At 37.7% G+C, this 17,353-nt stretch overlaps 1 protein-coding gene across 1 annotated transcript in view; it reads left to right on the top strand.

Annotated features, from left to right (window-relative positions):
- PTPRK (protein tyrosine phosphatase, receptor type K) overlaps positions 1-17,353 on the top strand; it is a 472,216-nt gene that overhangs the window by 230,160 nt on the left and 224,703 nt on the right. Inside the window, exon 4 of the mRNA XM_015557792.1 lies at positions 16,479-16,560. Within this exon, the coding sequence (XP_015413278.1) occupies positions 16,479-16,560 (82 nt within the window). The remainder of the gene's footprint in view (positions 1-16,478; positions 16,561-17,353) is intronic.

Here is a 17,353-nt window from a genome sequence, read left to right as displayed (position 1 = left end):
TATTCCTTTCTATATACTCTACCAATGATTTTAAGAAACTTGATAACAACTCTCCCAAATTAACACCTGTTAGTTCTTATCCCTAGGACTAACGAATGTAAGGAAAGAAAGATTTTGTATAAGAACACCTGGCTGTTTCATGTGTATAGCTCTTAAGACTTCGGACATGTGAGCTATTTATATTAACTCTGTATACTCCAACTGTGCCCCAATTTCTATATTTCTATGAGTGACATTCATTGTTCTCAGAACCTCTCTGGCTGGAAACTTCGTAGTTAGAACTGATTCAACTTTCATCACAACCCAAAACACGCCTTAATTTTTTGATAATACAGTCAGTTCATGAATTACATTATCTAGTAACGGGTTTCATATCTGGGTAACATCCTCTATTCCTGCCATCACCTAGATTTCCATATGCCATTCTCCTGATTAACTGGCCTCCCAGACATCAGTATCCACAGTTAGGGCATCCTGCGAACTGATTTTGGGGAATCAAAATCTTTTGTCTGAGACTAAGGCCTCTGTCATCAGACCTTTATTTGCTTTCATGGCAGATGGGATGTGACCTTCTTTTGAACATTCTCCAGGTTCACCTTTGTTTTTTGTTTTTTTCCTGCGTTTCAGTAGATATGTGCAGCGCTATCATAGCCCATGTCTGACACATTATAGATAGCTACTTTTCAAATAATTTCTCTGCTACTGAGGACAGTGTCCATGCATTCTACTTTAACCTATTTTCCATGTTGGTTTGCACAATGCTGGGCACACAACTAGGTGCTAAAATGAAGAATTGCCCCTTAAGTTCCTTATCCCAATTATTTTTTTAAATGTATTTTTATTATTGATTTCAGAGAGGAAGGGGGAGGGAGTGAGAGAGAGAAACATCAGTGATGAGAGAGAATCATTGATCTGCTGCCTCCTGCACACCCCACACTGGAGATCGAGCCTGCAACCCTGGCATGTGTCCTGACCGGGAATCGAACTGTGACCTCCTAGCTCATAGGATGATGCTCAACCACTGGGCCATGCCAGCCACGCATCCCCATTATTTGCATTCTGTAGTGGTTTTGGTTTCACAACTATTTACATGTTTAGAACATTGCTAATTTTATTACTTAAAATATAATATTTTTTATACATGTAATTATAGAAATTTAGTTTTTCTTTATGTATTTTAAATGACAGGTTCGCAGAATTTACTTGATGTTGTCATCTTACAATAAAGCAATTTAATTCTTATTCTAATAATGAAGAAATTAGTAAATTGAATGAATGAAGTAGTTAAATTTTTGCATGACAATTAAATTTCACCTATTTTCTGATAAAATTAACAAACTCTTGAATTTTAGAGGGAATTTTATTAAACTATCTTTGTTTTATCAAAGATAACACATTCCTGCCCTATGGTATTTTTCTGGAATCAATTAACCCTTATCATGTGAGATATGAGACTCTTTATTATCACATTGTTCTCTTGACAAGGATATTACTGATTCATGTAATCTCTCTTTTTGTATCTAACATCAGAGTGCTAGCTTATTGCTTATGATTTCATCTGTATTGTTTCTTTTGATGAGGATCTTAGTACAGGAATTTACTGAAGAAGATTGCATAATAGATGACCACTTATAAGTCATCGTCCTTCACAGTTTATATTTACATTTCATTTGTGGAAAGCAAGTAATAAGACTAATGATTATTCCCTTAAGGAATATTAAAAATACTAGAGGCCTGGTGCATGAAATTCATGCACTGGGGGTGGTGGTGGTGGTGGGGTGTCCCTCAGCCCAGCCTGAACCCTCTCCAATCTGGGACCCCCTGTGGGATCGGGCCTAACCCAGCAGTTGGACATCCCCCTCATAATCCGGAACTACTGGCTCCCAACCGCTCACCTGCCTGCCTGCCTGATTGCCCCTAACCACTTCTGCCTGCCAGCCTAATCTCCTCCAACTGCCCTCCCCTGCTGGCCTTGTTACACCTAACTGCCCTCCTCTGCTGGCCTGATCGCCCACAACTACTGCCCTCCCCTGATCGCCCACAACTGCCGGCCATCTTGTGGCTATGGGTACTGCCATCTTTGAGTGCATGGCAGCCAATTAGCATATTTTCTCCTTATTGGCTGTGGGCACTGCCAACTTTGAGGACTGGGCAGTCAATGAGCATATTCCCTCCTTATTGGCTGTGGGTGCCGCCATCTTTGCGGTGACGTGAGGGTCAATTAACATATTCCCTCTTTATTAGATAGGATAGTTCTCACTTTCCTACCACGGTAGGGCAAGAAACTTGGATGTGTCTCTCAGGGCAATATGTTAAATATTCTGCATTTGTTCTTAAACTCATCGATAAACAATCTCATTTTGTCTTAAGAGAGTATATAGCCAACAAAAACCAAAGAGTAAGAATAGGTTCAATATATTGAAAATATTTTACTTTGGATGACATTTACATTTAAAGAGGGCTTAATACTACAGATAAAGGGTTGATTTAAAGTTCGATGATCAGATTTTTGTATAGTAATCTAACTAGAGCCATTGTGTTTTAGAGATTGTAAAACAAATGAATTGTTAAGATAATTTTACTGTTCACTGGGCCACAATGATTACTGCAGAATAATATATATGTATATTTTTTGCCTTTCTTTGGTGCCTTGTTCTTCTGAATATGGACCCTGCTCCTCAACAAAGGCTTGTAATAGTTATCTGTCTTCTTTTATATAAACTTTAATGATGTTTCAATTCCTTTGCCTTTTATGTTTGCTCTTATCTAGAAAATATGTCTTTTGTTCTCAGTAATGGGTGACCCTTGAAATTTAGTGGCAAATGTGGGTTAAGTCATCATCAATTTAACAAACTCCTCTGGTAATACATTTTTCACTTTCAAAAAAATTGTATCGTGAAGCAAAATGTGTTTCTCTGATGAACAGCAATGATTATAAGATAATCACACACCTCTAGGGTGTAAGCCTGGAAAGGTGTAGACAAATGTGTCTATTCCTCTGACATAATGATTATTTTATATGTGAGTGCTTCCATCCCACTCTTTCTTGCCACCACTACCCCATTCCCTCCCTTCCCTCCCCCGCTCCAATTTTCTATTAGGCTGAAAGAGGAATGATTTTTCTCATATGCTAAAATATAATGCTGGTATTTTTATGATGGTTGAGTATATATCTCAGCTGAACTGTACATTTACTTATAATCACTAGATAATCACAATGGTCCATTAGCCCTCATAGTTGATATGGTAGAGAAAATAGATTTTTCTTAAGCTTTTTTGTTCATGCCCTTTCCAGTAAGAATTATCAGATCAACTTCCCCCTCAGAAATCTTCAATTTGAACGTGTATTCTATTGTTACTGATAATTTTGATATATATTCTTGTGTGTGTAGATGCATACTGTTCTTAGAATATGTAAGCTAGAAGTGACCATTGTAATCAATGTTCAAGGACTGCAGATAGACACAGTCCCCAAAACACAGATAAGGAGATTTTTATATGTAGTTAATGAGTCTTGTGGGTTGTTTGGTAAATTACTTACTATAAACTTTTCTCAGGAAGCTGTTTTGTGAATTATTGGTAGTAGTTAAATATTGAAAGAAGAGTTACACAGTTTTAAAGAGCCTGGACTGTAGGATCAAATCCAGTTATAATATAATCCTAGCGGAATCACTTGTTATCTTTTTCCTTGTTCAACTTATTTCTTGTGTCTAGGCTACAAATTTGTTCCAAATTGCCTAAGGCATTGTTTGGCAGTTAAATGCTCAGTGAACAGCAGTTGTTTTATTTCCTTTCCATCTCTTGTTTGTCATCATCTTCATAAGTGTGGTTGGAGTAGGTGTGTTGGGTAGGTGGGTGGGTTGGAGTTGGTTGTTAGTAGCTTTGTATAAGAAACAGGAATAAAAGTTTGCAGGCATTGTTCTGTTCCTGGGGATAACAGGAATAGCTCAAGAGATTCCTGAATTAGGTCAGGATAACTCTTTTTATGTCAACAGACTGGAGGACTTGGCTGAGAGCTGTAAGATGTCGGAAGCCTCCCTACAGCCAGGTTCTTTCTTAGCCTGCTTGAAAGGGGAAAATAAATGTTTGAATGCCAATTCCACGTTACAACAGTTTACATGTTATCATATGATCTCTTCACATCAGCCCCATGTTTCAGAGAATGAAGAAGGGATGTGGGAGGCTTATGTAATGTTCTCAGGGTCACAAGATAGGTGATGACCTGGGATCCCAGCCCAAGTAATTGGGGATAGTTAGGGTTTAGCTTATATAAAGATAATGTAAGTAAATAAATACTCTAATTTCTTTTTTGTTGAGAAGTCAGTATTATCTTCTTATGTGGGGAGTTTAACACTCTTCAAAATAATTCACTCCTGCAATAAAAAAAGGCCAAATTTCAGGATTTTAAAATACTGGTATTGATCAATATTTGTGTTTTAACATAAGGCTAAGACTCTCAATCCAATTCACTTATGAAAGAAATAGCTTATACTATATTTTCACTGTGTGAACTTAATTGGTTTCAATCATGTAACCTTCAGTTTATCTCACACTGTTTGAATCTAAGGAGAAAATGTGTTTGAAGCGGGACATAGAATTGGTGCATCGACAGTTTTGCATTGTAGTGTAACTTTCACCATGCTGCTTAGTTTGTCATCCATAAAATTGGGATGGAATCCAAGCTTGGAAAGTAATATTTGACTGTAATAGAAAAGCATACAGCATTGTGCGGCCGAAATAAAGCACCCTTGATTGTTTCTGCCATCTGCACACACGGAGACTTTTCTCATGCTGAGTGAGTCCTGGGATTGGATTTTAGATTTAGTCACATCACTTTTGCTTGTTGTTGCCATTAACTAATTAGTCCACCATGTAAGGGTCCAACTCAAAGCATTTTGTTTTCTACCCTCCCCTCCCTTCCCTCTCCATCCCTCCCCTCCTCCCTCCCTCCCTTCCTTCCCATCCATCCATCTTCTATCTATCTAGATGTATAAAGATGTCCAGATGGGTTTGTTACTGGGAAAACTTAGCCCATAGACTCGAGATTCAAGCTATATATAGCCTTTAAGATGCTCTACAAATATTATAGTTTTCTTGGTCTTTTTTGTTGTTTATTTTTTCACAATGGGAATATTTTGGGTAAAGCCCATACTTTCTCACCTCAAACACTTGCTTCCCAACAGTTCTCCCAGCTTCCCTCTTGTCCCTGGTAGGCTGTTCTACTCACTTCAGACTGATCTTTTAAAAACATATTTCAGCCCTAGCCAATTTGGCTCAGTGGATAGAGTGTCAGCCTGCGGACTGAAGGGTCCCAGGTTTGATTCCGGTTAAGGGCACATACCTAGGTTGCAGGCTTCTCCCTGGCCTGGGCCCTGGTCAGGGCTCTTGGAAGAGGCAACCAACCAATTGTGTTTCTCTCACATCAGTGTTTCTCTCTGCTTTTCCCTCTCTCTTCCACTCTCTCTGAAAATCAATGGAAAAAATATCCTTGGGTGAGGATAAAAAATAAATAAATAGATAAAATAACAAATTTCAGGATTTGACACATCTTCTCATGGCTTCTCAACACACTTAGAATAAAATATAAATTTCTTACCGTGGAACCAACTCATTTCTAAATTCACACAAAGTTGGCTACTGTTCTCTGTCTTCCTCACTTTGCACTATGCTTCTGGAATGTTCCAAGATTTTTCCTGTCTAAAAGTCTTTGTGCTGTTCTTTCCTCTGCCTGGAATGGTATGCCCACCATCTTCACTTTCAGGTCTCTGCAGAGATTTCCCTGATCACTGACAGTTTCTTCACCCCTTTGTTCTCTAGCTCCTTACCTCCATTGCAGTTTGTCACCATACCATACATTTGCATATTGTCTTTCTTCCATATTAGGATGTTTTTTATGAAGTCATTAAGCTGAGCTGTTCATCTCTTATGCATATTAGGTGTCAGATAGTTACGTAATGAACAAATGCATATACTATGCTAAAAGGGTCAGTAGATAATGAAACTAATATTTTTATTCCATATTTATCTCATTTCTTTTTTCCCCATTGAGATTTTTCTGAGCAATTTTTTCTACTATTAGCATGGGAACTTCAGGAAGAAGTAATAGACAAATATAAAAATCAAGACCTAGTTAATCCATTAGTCAACTAATGCATGCATGTTAAACTCTGTGGTATTGTTGGAAATGTAAAATATTTTTACAGTTTTAACATAATGTTTAATTATTACCTCACTTGATTTAATATTATGTAGTGGTCTTCTTATTGAAATGTCAAGGATTTCCCATAATCTCTCTTTTTTTTTCTTTTTTAACCAAAGAAAAGTTAGTGTGCTGAGGGCCAGAGAGATGGAAGGGGGAGGTTCTGAGTTGGAGGTAGGTTAAGGTGTGGAAAACAGGGGACATCTCTAATAGTGTAAACAAAAATATTTTTTTAGTTGAAAATACAGAAATGTCTATACAAACACTATAGACATAGCTAAATTAGTGCTATTTTTCTAGTGACTAAAACTAGTAGGAGTACAGAAACTAGTTACTCTAATTAATTTTGTGTAAAATCTCTCTTTACCGTAACACTAACCTTTCAACCGGGAAAGGTTACAGTACTTTTGAAATCTCTTAGTTCTTATGAAAGTAAAGAGTTCTCAATATGATGAAAGTAAAGAGTGCTCTTTACATATGGCCTTAAAATAATTACTTATTAATATGTCCACATTTGTGATGGAAGAGCTCAAGTTCAGTTGAACTTTGCCTTGATACCTGGTTATGCTACTGGTTAATTACTTGGTCCACTTGCAGCTTGTTTTTCTCTATAATTAAAGTTCATACAATCCACAGATTTTTACATGTTAGGAGTTATTTCATGTTATGGTAAATATAGGTTGCATTACTAATTTTAATTTTCTTAATTGAGCTGCAATGATTATAAATTAATGCTCTTGAGAGTCACTAACCTTTGCTAAGGAACAGACTGACTGTGTTAGTTTGAAAGCATATTTTTTTCCAGAAATAGTTGTGCAAGTGGTCTACTTCTCTGCGTAAGATTAGACTGTTGGTGCTAAACTTTAAAAGATTCTGTCTGTGGATTGTGGGAAGACAAATGGCACATCTCTAGAAGCGAGGAGAAATAGTCCTGTAATTCAGTGTCACGTTGATAGAAATAGCAACCTTAACCAGTCATCTTTTATTTTTGGCTCAGACAACTAACTATAAAATATAACCCAGATGGTGGAGCTATGATAGTAAAGATCCAGAAATGACATTTTGCTGATGAATTTGCTACCCTTTGCTTCTCCACTTTTAGTGCTACACCACATCTTTTATGGTGTAAGTTGCTTGCTTATGTAGCTAAGGGCAGACCCACAGGATGAAAAATGTATTGAACGGCAGTTTTAGATCTTGGATTATTTCAGTTAACTTTTGTTTCATTTCCTTCTTCCAATTGCCTTTTTGACTTTTCCTCTCTTTTGCTAAATTCATACCCTAACATAAATTAGTCTGTGCCATGAATACTGGGCCCTATTTCAATTTATTTCTGAATACATGTTTCAAGGCACATAGAATATGATATTATGCTCTATCTTCCTACTTTGGAATTGGGAATGCCTCTAAAAGGCGTTCGGCACATTGTACTGTGGCCAGCCTCTCCATTCTAGCTGTTGAATTGAAATGAAAATAGGAATTATGTAAAGGTACTTTAATGATGTGGGTGTCAGATTGTGCAAACTTTCCCCCTTTTTAGAAATAGGTAATGAGGAAAGTAGAGTGTCGTACGGAGGAGCCAGAAAGTGTTTTTTGCGGTCTTCAACATCACGGCCATATTGTTCTCGCTGCCTGTTGTAACGGGCTGGGGTTTTAAGGCACTGCGTAGGGTGAATCGGCCCCTGGAGAAGAACAGGAAAGGGAGGAAGAGGTTAACATTTATGGAGAACCACCTAAATTGTACACAATCTCTTTTAATCCTCACAGTGTCCTCAGAGCAAAGATTTGAGTTGTTCTGTGACTCAGAGTGCATTTGTCTGTGCTGTGCGTGTGTGTATGTGTGCATGTATGTGTGTGTATCTCCATTATCATTAAAGACTTATCTCAAAACCTTTTGGAGAAAGCAGTATATGCTTTTCCCCACCCTCCCAAAGGGATCTTAAAGCTAGGGAGAACATACAAAGAACACAACTCCTCTCGCATTTATTTTGTGAATATTATTTATTTTTGGTTCAACTTTTGAGTTTGTTTGTTTTCAGAGATGAAAGTTTATCTGGGTTTCACTTAACCACATTATGGAGTCATATTAATCAACATCAATCTCTATTCAAATTAAGAAAGCTATTGACAATGTTTTGCAAGTGTTTTCATTCATTTCAGGAATGAAAATTAAATAACTAATGGACTATTTTTATGAACTTAAATATTTTAGCATAGGCTCTAAAATAATGATTGTTAGTTCCTTTATTTAGGTCTACTTTTGGTGATTACATTAGGGACAGTCAACTCCCTGGGCTGATTTGAAGTATGGGAATGTACTATGCTTGCATATTCATTATGGTGCCAAGCCTTCGGAAAATCACCTTCTTTGGGCTTTTTTTTTAAAAAAATACAGTCTACTTTGGTGTGAAATCTCTTAGGTTTTATTTTCTGCTTTTGATCTGTGATCTTGCATTTGTACTGTTTTACTGGACACTGGTGTGTGCTTTGACTGATATTCTGTTGTTTATCAGACAAACTCAGAATAACTGAAAAGGCTTGTGGTTGGATGGATGTTTTAGTTGTTTTCATGCAAGTGCGGTCTTGGTATAACTAATATTGTCACCTGTGTTAGATGATGTAGAAGTTCTTACCATCTAGGGCGATTGAGAATGCTAAACCTCAGGGCATTCTTGTAACATTGACATTTTATTCAAGAATACTTGGCTATACTATACATAGACTTTGCATTCTAAAGTCAACTTGTCACTAGTACATCATTATAATTGTGTGTAGATAAATTGTGTGTGTATGCACGTATGTGTGTTGTGTGTGTGAAAGCAAGCAAGCTGTTCCACAGCAGCTTCTGTTGAGTGGCAGACCTTGTCACCATGCAGAAAGCCTGTCTGTACTCAGGAAACCTAATTACTCTCTGCAGACTGCAAAGTCCTAAGGTTAAGTTTCAACACGACCGGTCCTAAGGAACTGGCCATATTTAATCTGAGCATGTCTTAATCAAAAGAACTGCCTTTGAATTCTTATGCACCTGTAAGTCATGGAGTTGCAGGGATAGCCAAAATCTGCAATATGAGAGGGTTTTGGACGAAGAATCATTTTGAGCTATATTATAGATCTTAACTGCCTTCCATGTTTGGCATATAATTAGAATCCCCTAATTACTCTTGTCAGCAGCTTTAAAGCCAAAGAATGTACCAGTATTTCCCTTGCTTACATATTTTACCTGTGTACCTTTTGCAGCTCAGGTATTTATCTCCTTCAGGAACTAAATAAACAAGTAAGCAGCCAGCAAAGGCTGTTTATGCCTTCATCCCAGGGCCTTTACTAAAGGCATCTTCACATGTGAGACTCTTGGAAATCAGCTATCGCAGGAGTCAATAGGCAAGCCAGCCTAGTGTGCAGGGTCTGCCAGGGAGAAGACCGCTCTCTCGCACGGTACTGAGATTGCAGAATTCCAGATTGACTGCCTCTGAGAGAGGAGCTGCAGCGGGCACCTGCTCTGCACGGGGCTTTTGCAACACCCGCCAGTTATGTGTATATTAATCTTTTTAAAAATACATGTTTTATTGATTTCAGAGAAGAAGGGAGAGGGAGAGAGAGATAGAAACATCAATGATGAGAGATAATCATTCATCGGCTGCTTCCTGCACTCCCTTCACCAGGGATCCAGCCCGCAACCCAAGCATGTGCACTGACCTGGAATCGAACCATGACCTTCTGGTTCATAGGATGATGCTCAACTACTGACCCACACCAGCGGGGCTGTGTATAGTAATCTTTAAGTATGAACAGAAATAGAATATTTTCACATTCAGGAAGAAACTAGGTTCCAGATTTTGAAGTTTCCACATAGCAATTTGACTGATTCAATACAAGCTCTTTTGGGGGCCATAAGCAAAAAGGCATTCCTTATAGCATTAACTATCCAAGGGAAGTAATTATATTTTCATGATTCTAAATTAGCTTGGGAAAGTTATCCGGAGCTTTCTCAAGGGAGAGTTATTTGATGTCAACAACATTTTCTGAGTTACGTAAAGGTGAACTAAATGAATACTTTATCCCATACTTTCCTTTAAGGCAAAACCATTTACCAGAATGCACTGGTATTACAGACTTGTTTTCTTTAACATAGAGGAACTCCTTCTAGCTCCAGCTTTCCACAGGCGTCTGTGGTTCACTGATGCTGTGCTGAGTAAGACCAGTCACTGCCCTCAAAGACCTTATATTTCAGTAGAGGAGGATAGACTTTGAAAATTTATTTAAACCGTTCGCTAAAGTTGTAATCACGCTCTGTGTGTGACTCCAGCCTGAGGACACGTCTTACAAAACAGTCTCTAAAAGAGCAGATACTAATTCCCAAGTCACTCGGGATCAGGTTAGTGGATAGGAAACACTCCACCCCTTCAGATTTCTTCTTCCCTTTTAATCATGCCACCCTTCCCATGATTGCCTTTCCGCGGACCCCAAGCATTTTCTTCTATTCATCATACTCTTCAGTGCTAGTTGCTATGTCCACTTCTAAGGCTCTCCACCAGCCTGATGACTTCAGTGCCTCTGTGGAAAGTCCCCTATTGGTTCCTTTACCTCTTCTTTCCCCCCAAATCATCTTCCTTATTTTTCCTCATTTCCGGGAATCACTTTTCTATTTTATTTTATCTCCCTAAGTCACCCCCCTTATTTTAACCTGATGCTCCGGTTAAACAGATCTTACAATATTTCGCAAGTTTTCTCACTTTCCATGTAAGCATCTCGCTTTCTGACCATAACACAAACTCATCCTCTTATACTTTACTCGTTTACTTGGTGTTCCAACAGCATTTGGTCCTGACCTGTCTTCCACTTCCGATGTTCTTTTTAAAATAAAAAAATATATATTGTTTCAGAGAGGAAGGGAGAGGGAGAGATACAAGCATCAATGATAAGAAAGAATCGTTACTGGCTGCCTCCTGCACACCCCACACTGGGGATTGAGCCAGCAACCCGGGCATGTGCCCTGACCAGGAATTGAACTGTGACCTCCTGGTTTATAGGTGGACACAGGCACTGCGCCATGCTGGCAGAATGTTCTTTCATTGGCTTTTGGGACACCATGTATCTCTGTTTCCCTTTTATATTTCTATACACTTTTTTTTGCCTCAGTCTTCTCTTTCCTTTTGCAGGCTGGTCTTCCTTAATCCTATCTGGGTAGAAGGTATGCCAAAAAGAGAGAAGGTAGCCTAGGATGGATCCTTGAGAATCCAATGTTTAGAGTTTACATGAGAGAGAAAGGTCATTTATATTTAATGATGTTGATATACTTTTGTTCATATATATTACATATTTTGTGAATATGTGTGTACGTATGTGTGTGTATATAATTTGTGGTTGTTATGGTTCAGCAAGCATCTGTTGAATGCCTGCTATGTGCCAGGCACTATGAGTAAGCTCTGAGGACACAAAGTTGAGTTAACTATAGTTTCTGACTTGGAGGCCTCATATATTGTAATGACGATGTAGACATAGGTGCTGTAGTAGCCCTTGATATGGATGGAATTATATTTTATTATTATAAAAATTTGTATGTGAATATTTTGAAATAGGTTTAGATTTTTATACATTTATTCTTTGAAGGCAAGTGTGCAATTTACATAGAACTTTACATTAGCAATGCTCAGTGTTTAAAAATTCAAATCACAAAAACACAAAGTTATGGAGGTTTATGGGAATAAAATACCAATATTTATGTCGCCCCCCCCCCCAAAAAAAAAATTGTGGCAAGAAGGTTTTCATGAGAGAGAGAGGGAATGGTAAGAAATTTCATTTTAGTACATGTGTCCTTTATGAATGTTTTCCCATGATGACAGTGGTGTGCCCCTTAACAGAACATTTACTGTGTGCCCCCAACTGTGCTAAATGGTTCATGTGTATTATCTCATTTAATCCTCCCTTAAACCCTGAGGTGGATACTGAGGTTTCAATTTTACATGAAGTCACATGAGCAATTTTCATACTTTTTTTCCTAAGTTAAAGTTACACGTACAGAATCAGACTTTGGAGGCAACACTAGTTTTACCATTATGACATATTGAAAGAAAATGAAGTGCACATTTTCCCAGCTATTTTAAATATCTTTAATATCTTATACTGCATGATATTTCATGTATCATTTAATCATTTCACATATGCCATTCAGTCTTCACAAGAAGCCATGACATAGATAAGGCCAGTAATGCCCAGGTGAGGCTACAAAGACACAGGTGAATACATTACTTGGGTGACATACAATGGTGACCAACAACTAAATCCCCGGCTTCCTGACTCCCGGTTCAATTTCCCATTGTATTGGGTACTTCCTCCGCATTCATTCAGTTTACCGAAGAATAAAGTTGTCTTTGTTCTTTCAGGTTTGCCTTCTCCCCGACCCTCTTCTGCTTTAACTTACTTTTACTTCACTTATTTAGCTAATAATCCAAGAATGTTGCTAGAGTAGCAAAAATTTGATTAGAATCATCACCTTCAGCATTTCAGGTAATGGAGTGGAGTGAAAACAGCGTAAAAAGCAGAGCCCATGTATTCTGTGCCCAGGCTGGCCTCCTGGATGGGTTAAAGTTGACATCTGGTATGGCTTTCAGTGCTGGGTCTTCTGGGAAGCCCTGGTAGAATACTTGACACCAGGCATTAGATCTGACCCGAGCATTAGCCCAAGCAAGCTCTGTGTAATTAAGCTGTTCGGATTTGTTTCCCCTGACCGGACAGAAGAGCCTTACAAGGTGAGGGCTCTGTTGAAGTGATAAAGCTGATTAGATCCTTAGCAGTAAAGGAATCTGATCTTAGAAATTTCCTCTAGCTCTTGTTAATGAGGCAAAGACAACACTTAGCAGGGAAAATGAGGTCACTGAAAAAGAGAAACATTTTTTTTTTAATAAAGAACCGCTTCTTTTAAAGCAAGGCCTAAATTTATTGTCCAGAATAAAGCTCCATTTAAAAGAACAAATAAACCTTTTTCTCAAGGGTGTAGTAATCATGTTTAAATATATCATTTATATGGAGCGAAGGAAGTTTAAACAGTTCGTGAAGGTAAAACTAAGATAAGCCTAGAATTTAAAGTAATTTAATTAATGCTGACTAAAACAAAACTGAAATAACTAGCAATGAGGAATTATACAGATGTGTGGTCTATTTTTAAGAATGTTCTGTTTGGTTTTTAAAACTGGGTTTCTCACTTTTTCAGTGCCTTCCCTTGAACTACATTCATGCAAATAAAATATTTTCCTGGGATACACCTATCCAAATCTTATATATCAACAATGTTGGTAATATTACCGTTTGGTTTATGAAGCACTTTTACAGAGGGCACTTTCAATCCTCATAAAGTATTGTAATGAAAGCTGCAGTTTATCGGTATTATGGAATTGGGACTTGCCTCTAAAAGGTTATATGATTTGCTCAAGAATTTGTAGATGAAGACTTGGGAATCAAGAACAGGTTTTCTCATCCCCAAGAAAGTGGCTTAACAACCACAATTTTTTTTTCAAGTTATACATTGTTTAAAGTTGATTCCCTCCTCTACTTCTTGCTAAGGTTTTGTTCCGATATTTAAAAAGTATCAAGATAATTGTCCAATATTTATGTCGCTTTATGTGAAGCATAAATCATATGTGAAGCATAAACCATATATATCTGTTCATGGGTGAGCTATCCTTTCATCATGAAGCATTTCTCTTCCCCCAAAGATTTTGTTCTCCTACTTCTCAGCTTCAACTTATTCCAGTGAAATCAAAAGGCTAAAGGGCCAACCTGAAGTTGAAAAGAAATGACGTAGGAGAAGGTTTGTGCTGGGAGTGGATGGATGGGAGATTAATAATCCACCCGGCCTACTGTGTGCGTCCTATTGTCATTGGCTTTTGGGTGGATAGAGAAGTAGGGACCAGGATAGGAAGGCTGCAATGCTGATGATACTGCTGTTTAGTCATAGAACACCTAATTAGTATGCTATTTAAAATGACATTGATTTTTTTAAAATTTCAGACTTTAAAAGGAAATTTAAAGCCTATTTAAAAGAAATATTCTCACCGTTTGCTTCTTTATCTTGAGAGGTAGTGTACTAAAGTGGATGGAAGAATACAGCTTAGAGGTGGGCTAGCTCCACCACTTGTTAGCTGTTAGACTTTGGTCTAGTTACTGAACTTTTCTTTAAATTGAGGATAAAAATAATACCTACTTCATATGATGGTAGTGAGGATTAAAGGGGTGTGGTGTGGTGGTGGGTAAACAGCAGCTGCTCACATGAATGTGCAGGCTAGTTTAGGACCATCTCTTGTTTATAGTAAGTGCAATACATGTTAATTAGTTTCAGCCAACATTAAAACTTCTGACTCCGCTATAGAAAAACTGTCAAAAAGTTACCCGAACACTCTTAATGGCTACCCCCAGTTGATACTTTTTAATTATAGTTTTTCTTGACCTCTTTCCTGTATTTCATATATATATATTGTCTATGGTAATATATATATTACCATGGCCTACATCTTTTTTAAAAAGCCATACTCCCCAAATTTCCAGTTTGTCATTCTATTTTCACACAACGACAGTAAGCTTCACTGTTTTTACTTTCCTCCATCAGCAGCCCTCAGTCTGTGCTGAGCTAGAATCACAGCCTAATCCCAGGTTTGGCCAGTATTCCCAAGGAAAAGGAGACATGGCTGGACATGGATCACAGGATCACCATGTAGAGACTGCCCTCCTAAAACCTGTGTGCATATAGATGCCATTGTTCGTGTACATATCTGATGTTCTGAATGTTGATTATTGTAATTTATCTGGACTTTTCTAATCCTTTTGGTGGGAGTGGTGGCCTGCCTGAAGCTTCCTGATAGTTCTTTCTCTTCCTCCCCTGACCATTGTGTCTGAATCACACTTTGTTGGCTTTACTTCTGCTGACTGGCTTCTTGCCTCCTTTTCAGCGCTTTTTCCTCTTCTCTTCCAGATACATCTGCTCAGCTCTCTCCTAATCATTTACCCTGTATGTATCCTAAGCAAATCAAATTCGGAATGTCTGAATTGTACTTAGTTATCTCCTCTCTAAAATGTGTACCTTTTGCTTTATCACTAGTCCAGGCTAGGGACCTCCAATAGTATCATTCATCTAGGGGACCAAACCAACAATCATAATTGTCTCATCTCTTACTGGAACTAATGAGTCAGTAAGTTCTAGTTGGTCTGTTTCCTTGGTATTCTTTACTTTTTTTTTCTTCTCATTTTTCTATTTCCATTGCTACTAGCATATTACCAGACTGTTTCCAGTCTTATCTTCTGTTAGGTCATCTTTACCGGATAGCCAAATATATTTCTAATAGGCTGATTTGATTATGTAATTCATAAAATAAACATAAACTCCCCCTTACATTTCTTAAAATATTTTCCAAAATACTCCAAAATTACTTGTGTATCTTAATAAATAAAGGAACCCATAGTCAAATAAAATGTTGAAATATGGCATGCTATCTCTATTTTCTCTTTAAAACTCACAGCACACATTATTAAAAGAAAGGCTATATGAAGTTCTGCTATTGAATCTAACAACAATGCTCTATAACATGAGCTAATATTTGAACATGGACACTTTTTTGTGTAATATTTGTTTATATAGAACTATTGACAGGATATCCTCCTGACATCACTCTGATAGTGTTCAAGGTCTACCATTTTCCTTACTAATCCCATCTCTTCTTCTTTGAGCCTTTGTAGACATACAGATTATATTTATTTAGTTCCCAAACACACAGCTCTATTTCCTTCCATATTATATTATCCCTTTTGTCTGAAATGCCACTAATCTATCTGATGAGCTCTATCTTTGAAAATTCAACTCTTTAAAAAGTTTTGATCATTTGATATTTGCACTGGTTAGTTTACTGCTTGGCATATTGGAAGAGCTCAGTGTATATTAAATAAGTAACAAAAAATAGAAAATAAATGAGAAATTTAGAGATTTGGGATTTGCTGGATCTTCCTATTCATTTTGTGGATGTATTGCCCATTCAGGAAATCTAACAACACTTTATCGTATTTTCTTAAAAAATTTAGTGAGAGCTGCTTGACCTCAATAATTTGATGGCTCTTCAAAAAACTATTTTATTTATTTGTGGAAAGTTTAGGAAATGACTTCACATTACAAGATACATTTTAAATTCTTATAGCGAGAAAATCAAATTAAGTTTTTAAGCGTTGTTGGCTATTCTTTTTCTTCTTTGAAAATTCCTTGTAAATGATTGTTTTAAATGTTTTCTATTTTTTCTGACAGGTAATATTCGAAGCCGAAGTCTCAGGAGGGAGAAGTGGATATATTGCCATTGATGACATCCAAGTATTGAGCTATCCCTGTGGTAGGTTGTGATTAAGAATTGCATTTTTCTATGCTCATTCACCACTTGTCTTACATGGCAGTGACTGTTGATCGCTCATCACTTGATCATCGCTCTCTCCTTTGTTGTTGTTACTCCTAGCCTTCTCCTCAGTTTTAAGGGAACACTGAAATATATCTAGAGCAGTGGTTCTCAACCTTGGCTGCACATTAGAATCACCTGGGAATCTTTTTAAAATCCTGATTTCTGGGCCTCATCCTCCAGAAATTCTGTTTCTTTGTTATGGGGTGAGGCCACATCATTAGTAACAAAGAAACAGAATTTCCGGAGGATGAGGCCCAGAATCAGATTTTTTAAAAAGATTCCCAGGTGATTCTAATGTGCAGCCAAGGTTGAGAACCACTGACCTAGAGGCAACCTGGCACCACAGAAGAGGCCAAGAGGCCATATGTTTATTTACTTATTTATTTATTTACTTCCTCCCAGTTCCCGCCCAACCCCTGCCCTCACTCCCCACCCACTGTCCTCATCCATAGGTGCACGATTTTTGTCCAGTATCTTCCCGCATCTCCCATACCCCTTTCCCCCACAAGAATAGTCAGTCCATTCCCTTTCTATGTCCCTGATTCTATTATAATCACCAGTTCATTCTGTTCATCAGATTTCTTAACTTGATTCTTAGATTCACTTGTTGATAGATGCATATTTGTTGTTCATAATTTGTATCTTTACCTTTTTCTTCTTCCTCTTCTTAAAAAGAGAGAGAGAGATGGGGTGAGGAGGAGGAGAGGAAAAAAAGGAAAGGGGGAAGGGC

This window comes from Myotis davidii, unplaced genomic scaffold, assembly GCF_000327345.1.
Source record: "Myotis davidii unplaced genomic scaffold, ASM32734v1 scaffold147, whole genome shotgun sequence".
Taxonomy (NCBI): Eukaryota; Metazoa; Chordata; class Mammalia; order Chiroptera; family Vespertilionidae; genus Myotis; species Myotis davidii.
This window is presented reverse-complemented; position numbering and strand designations above follow the sequence as displayed.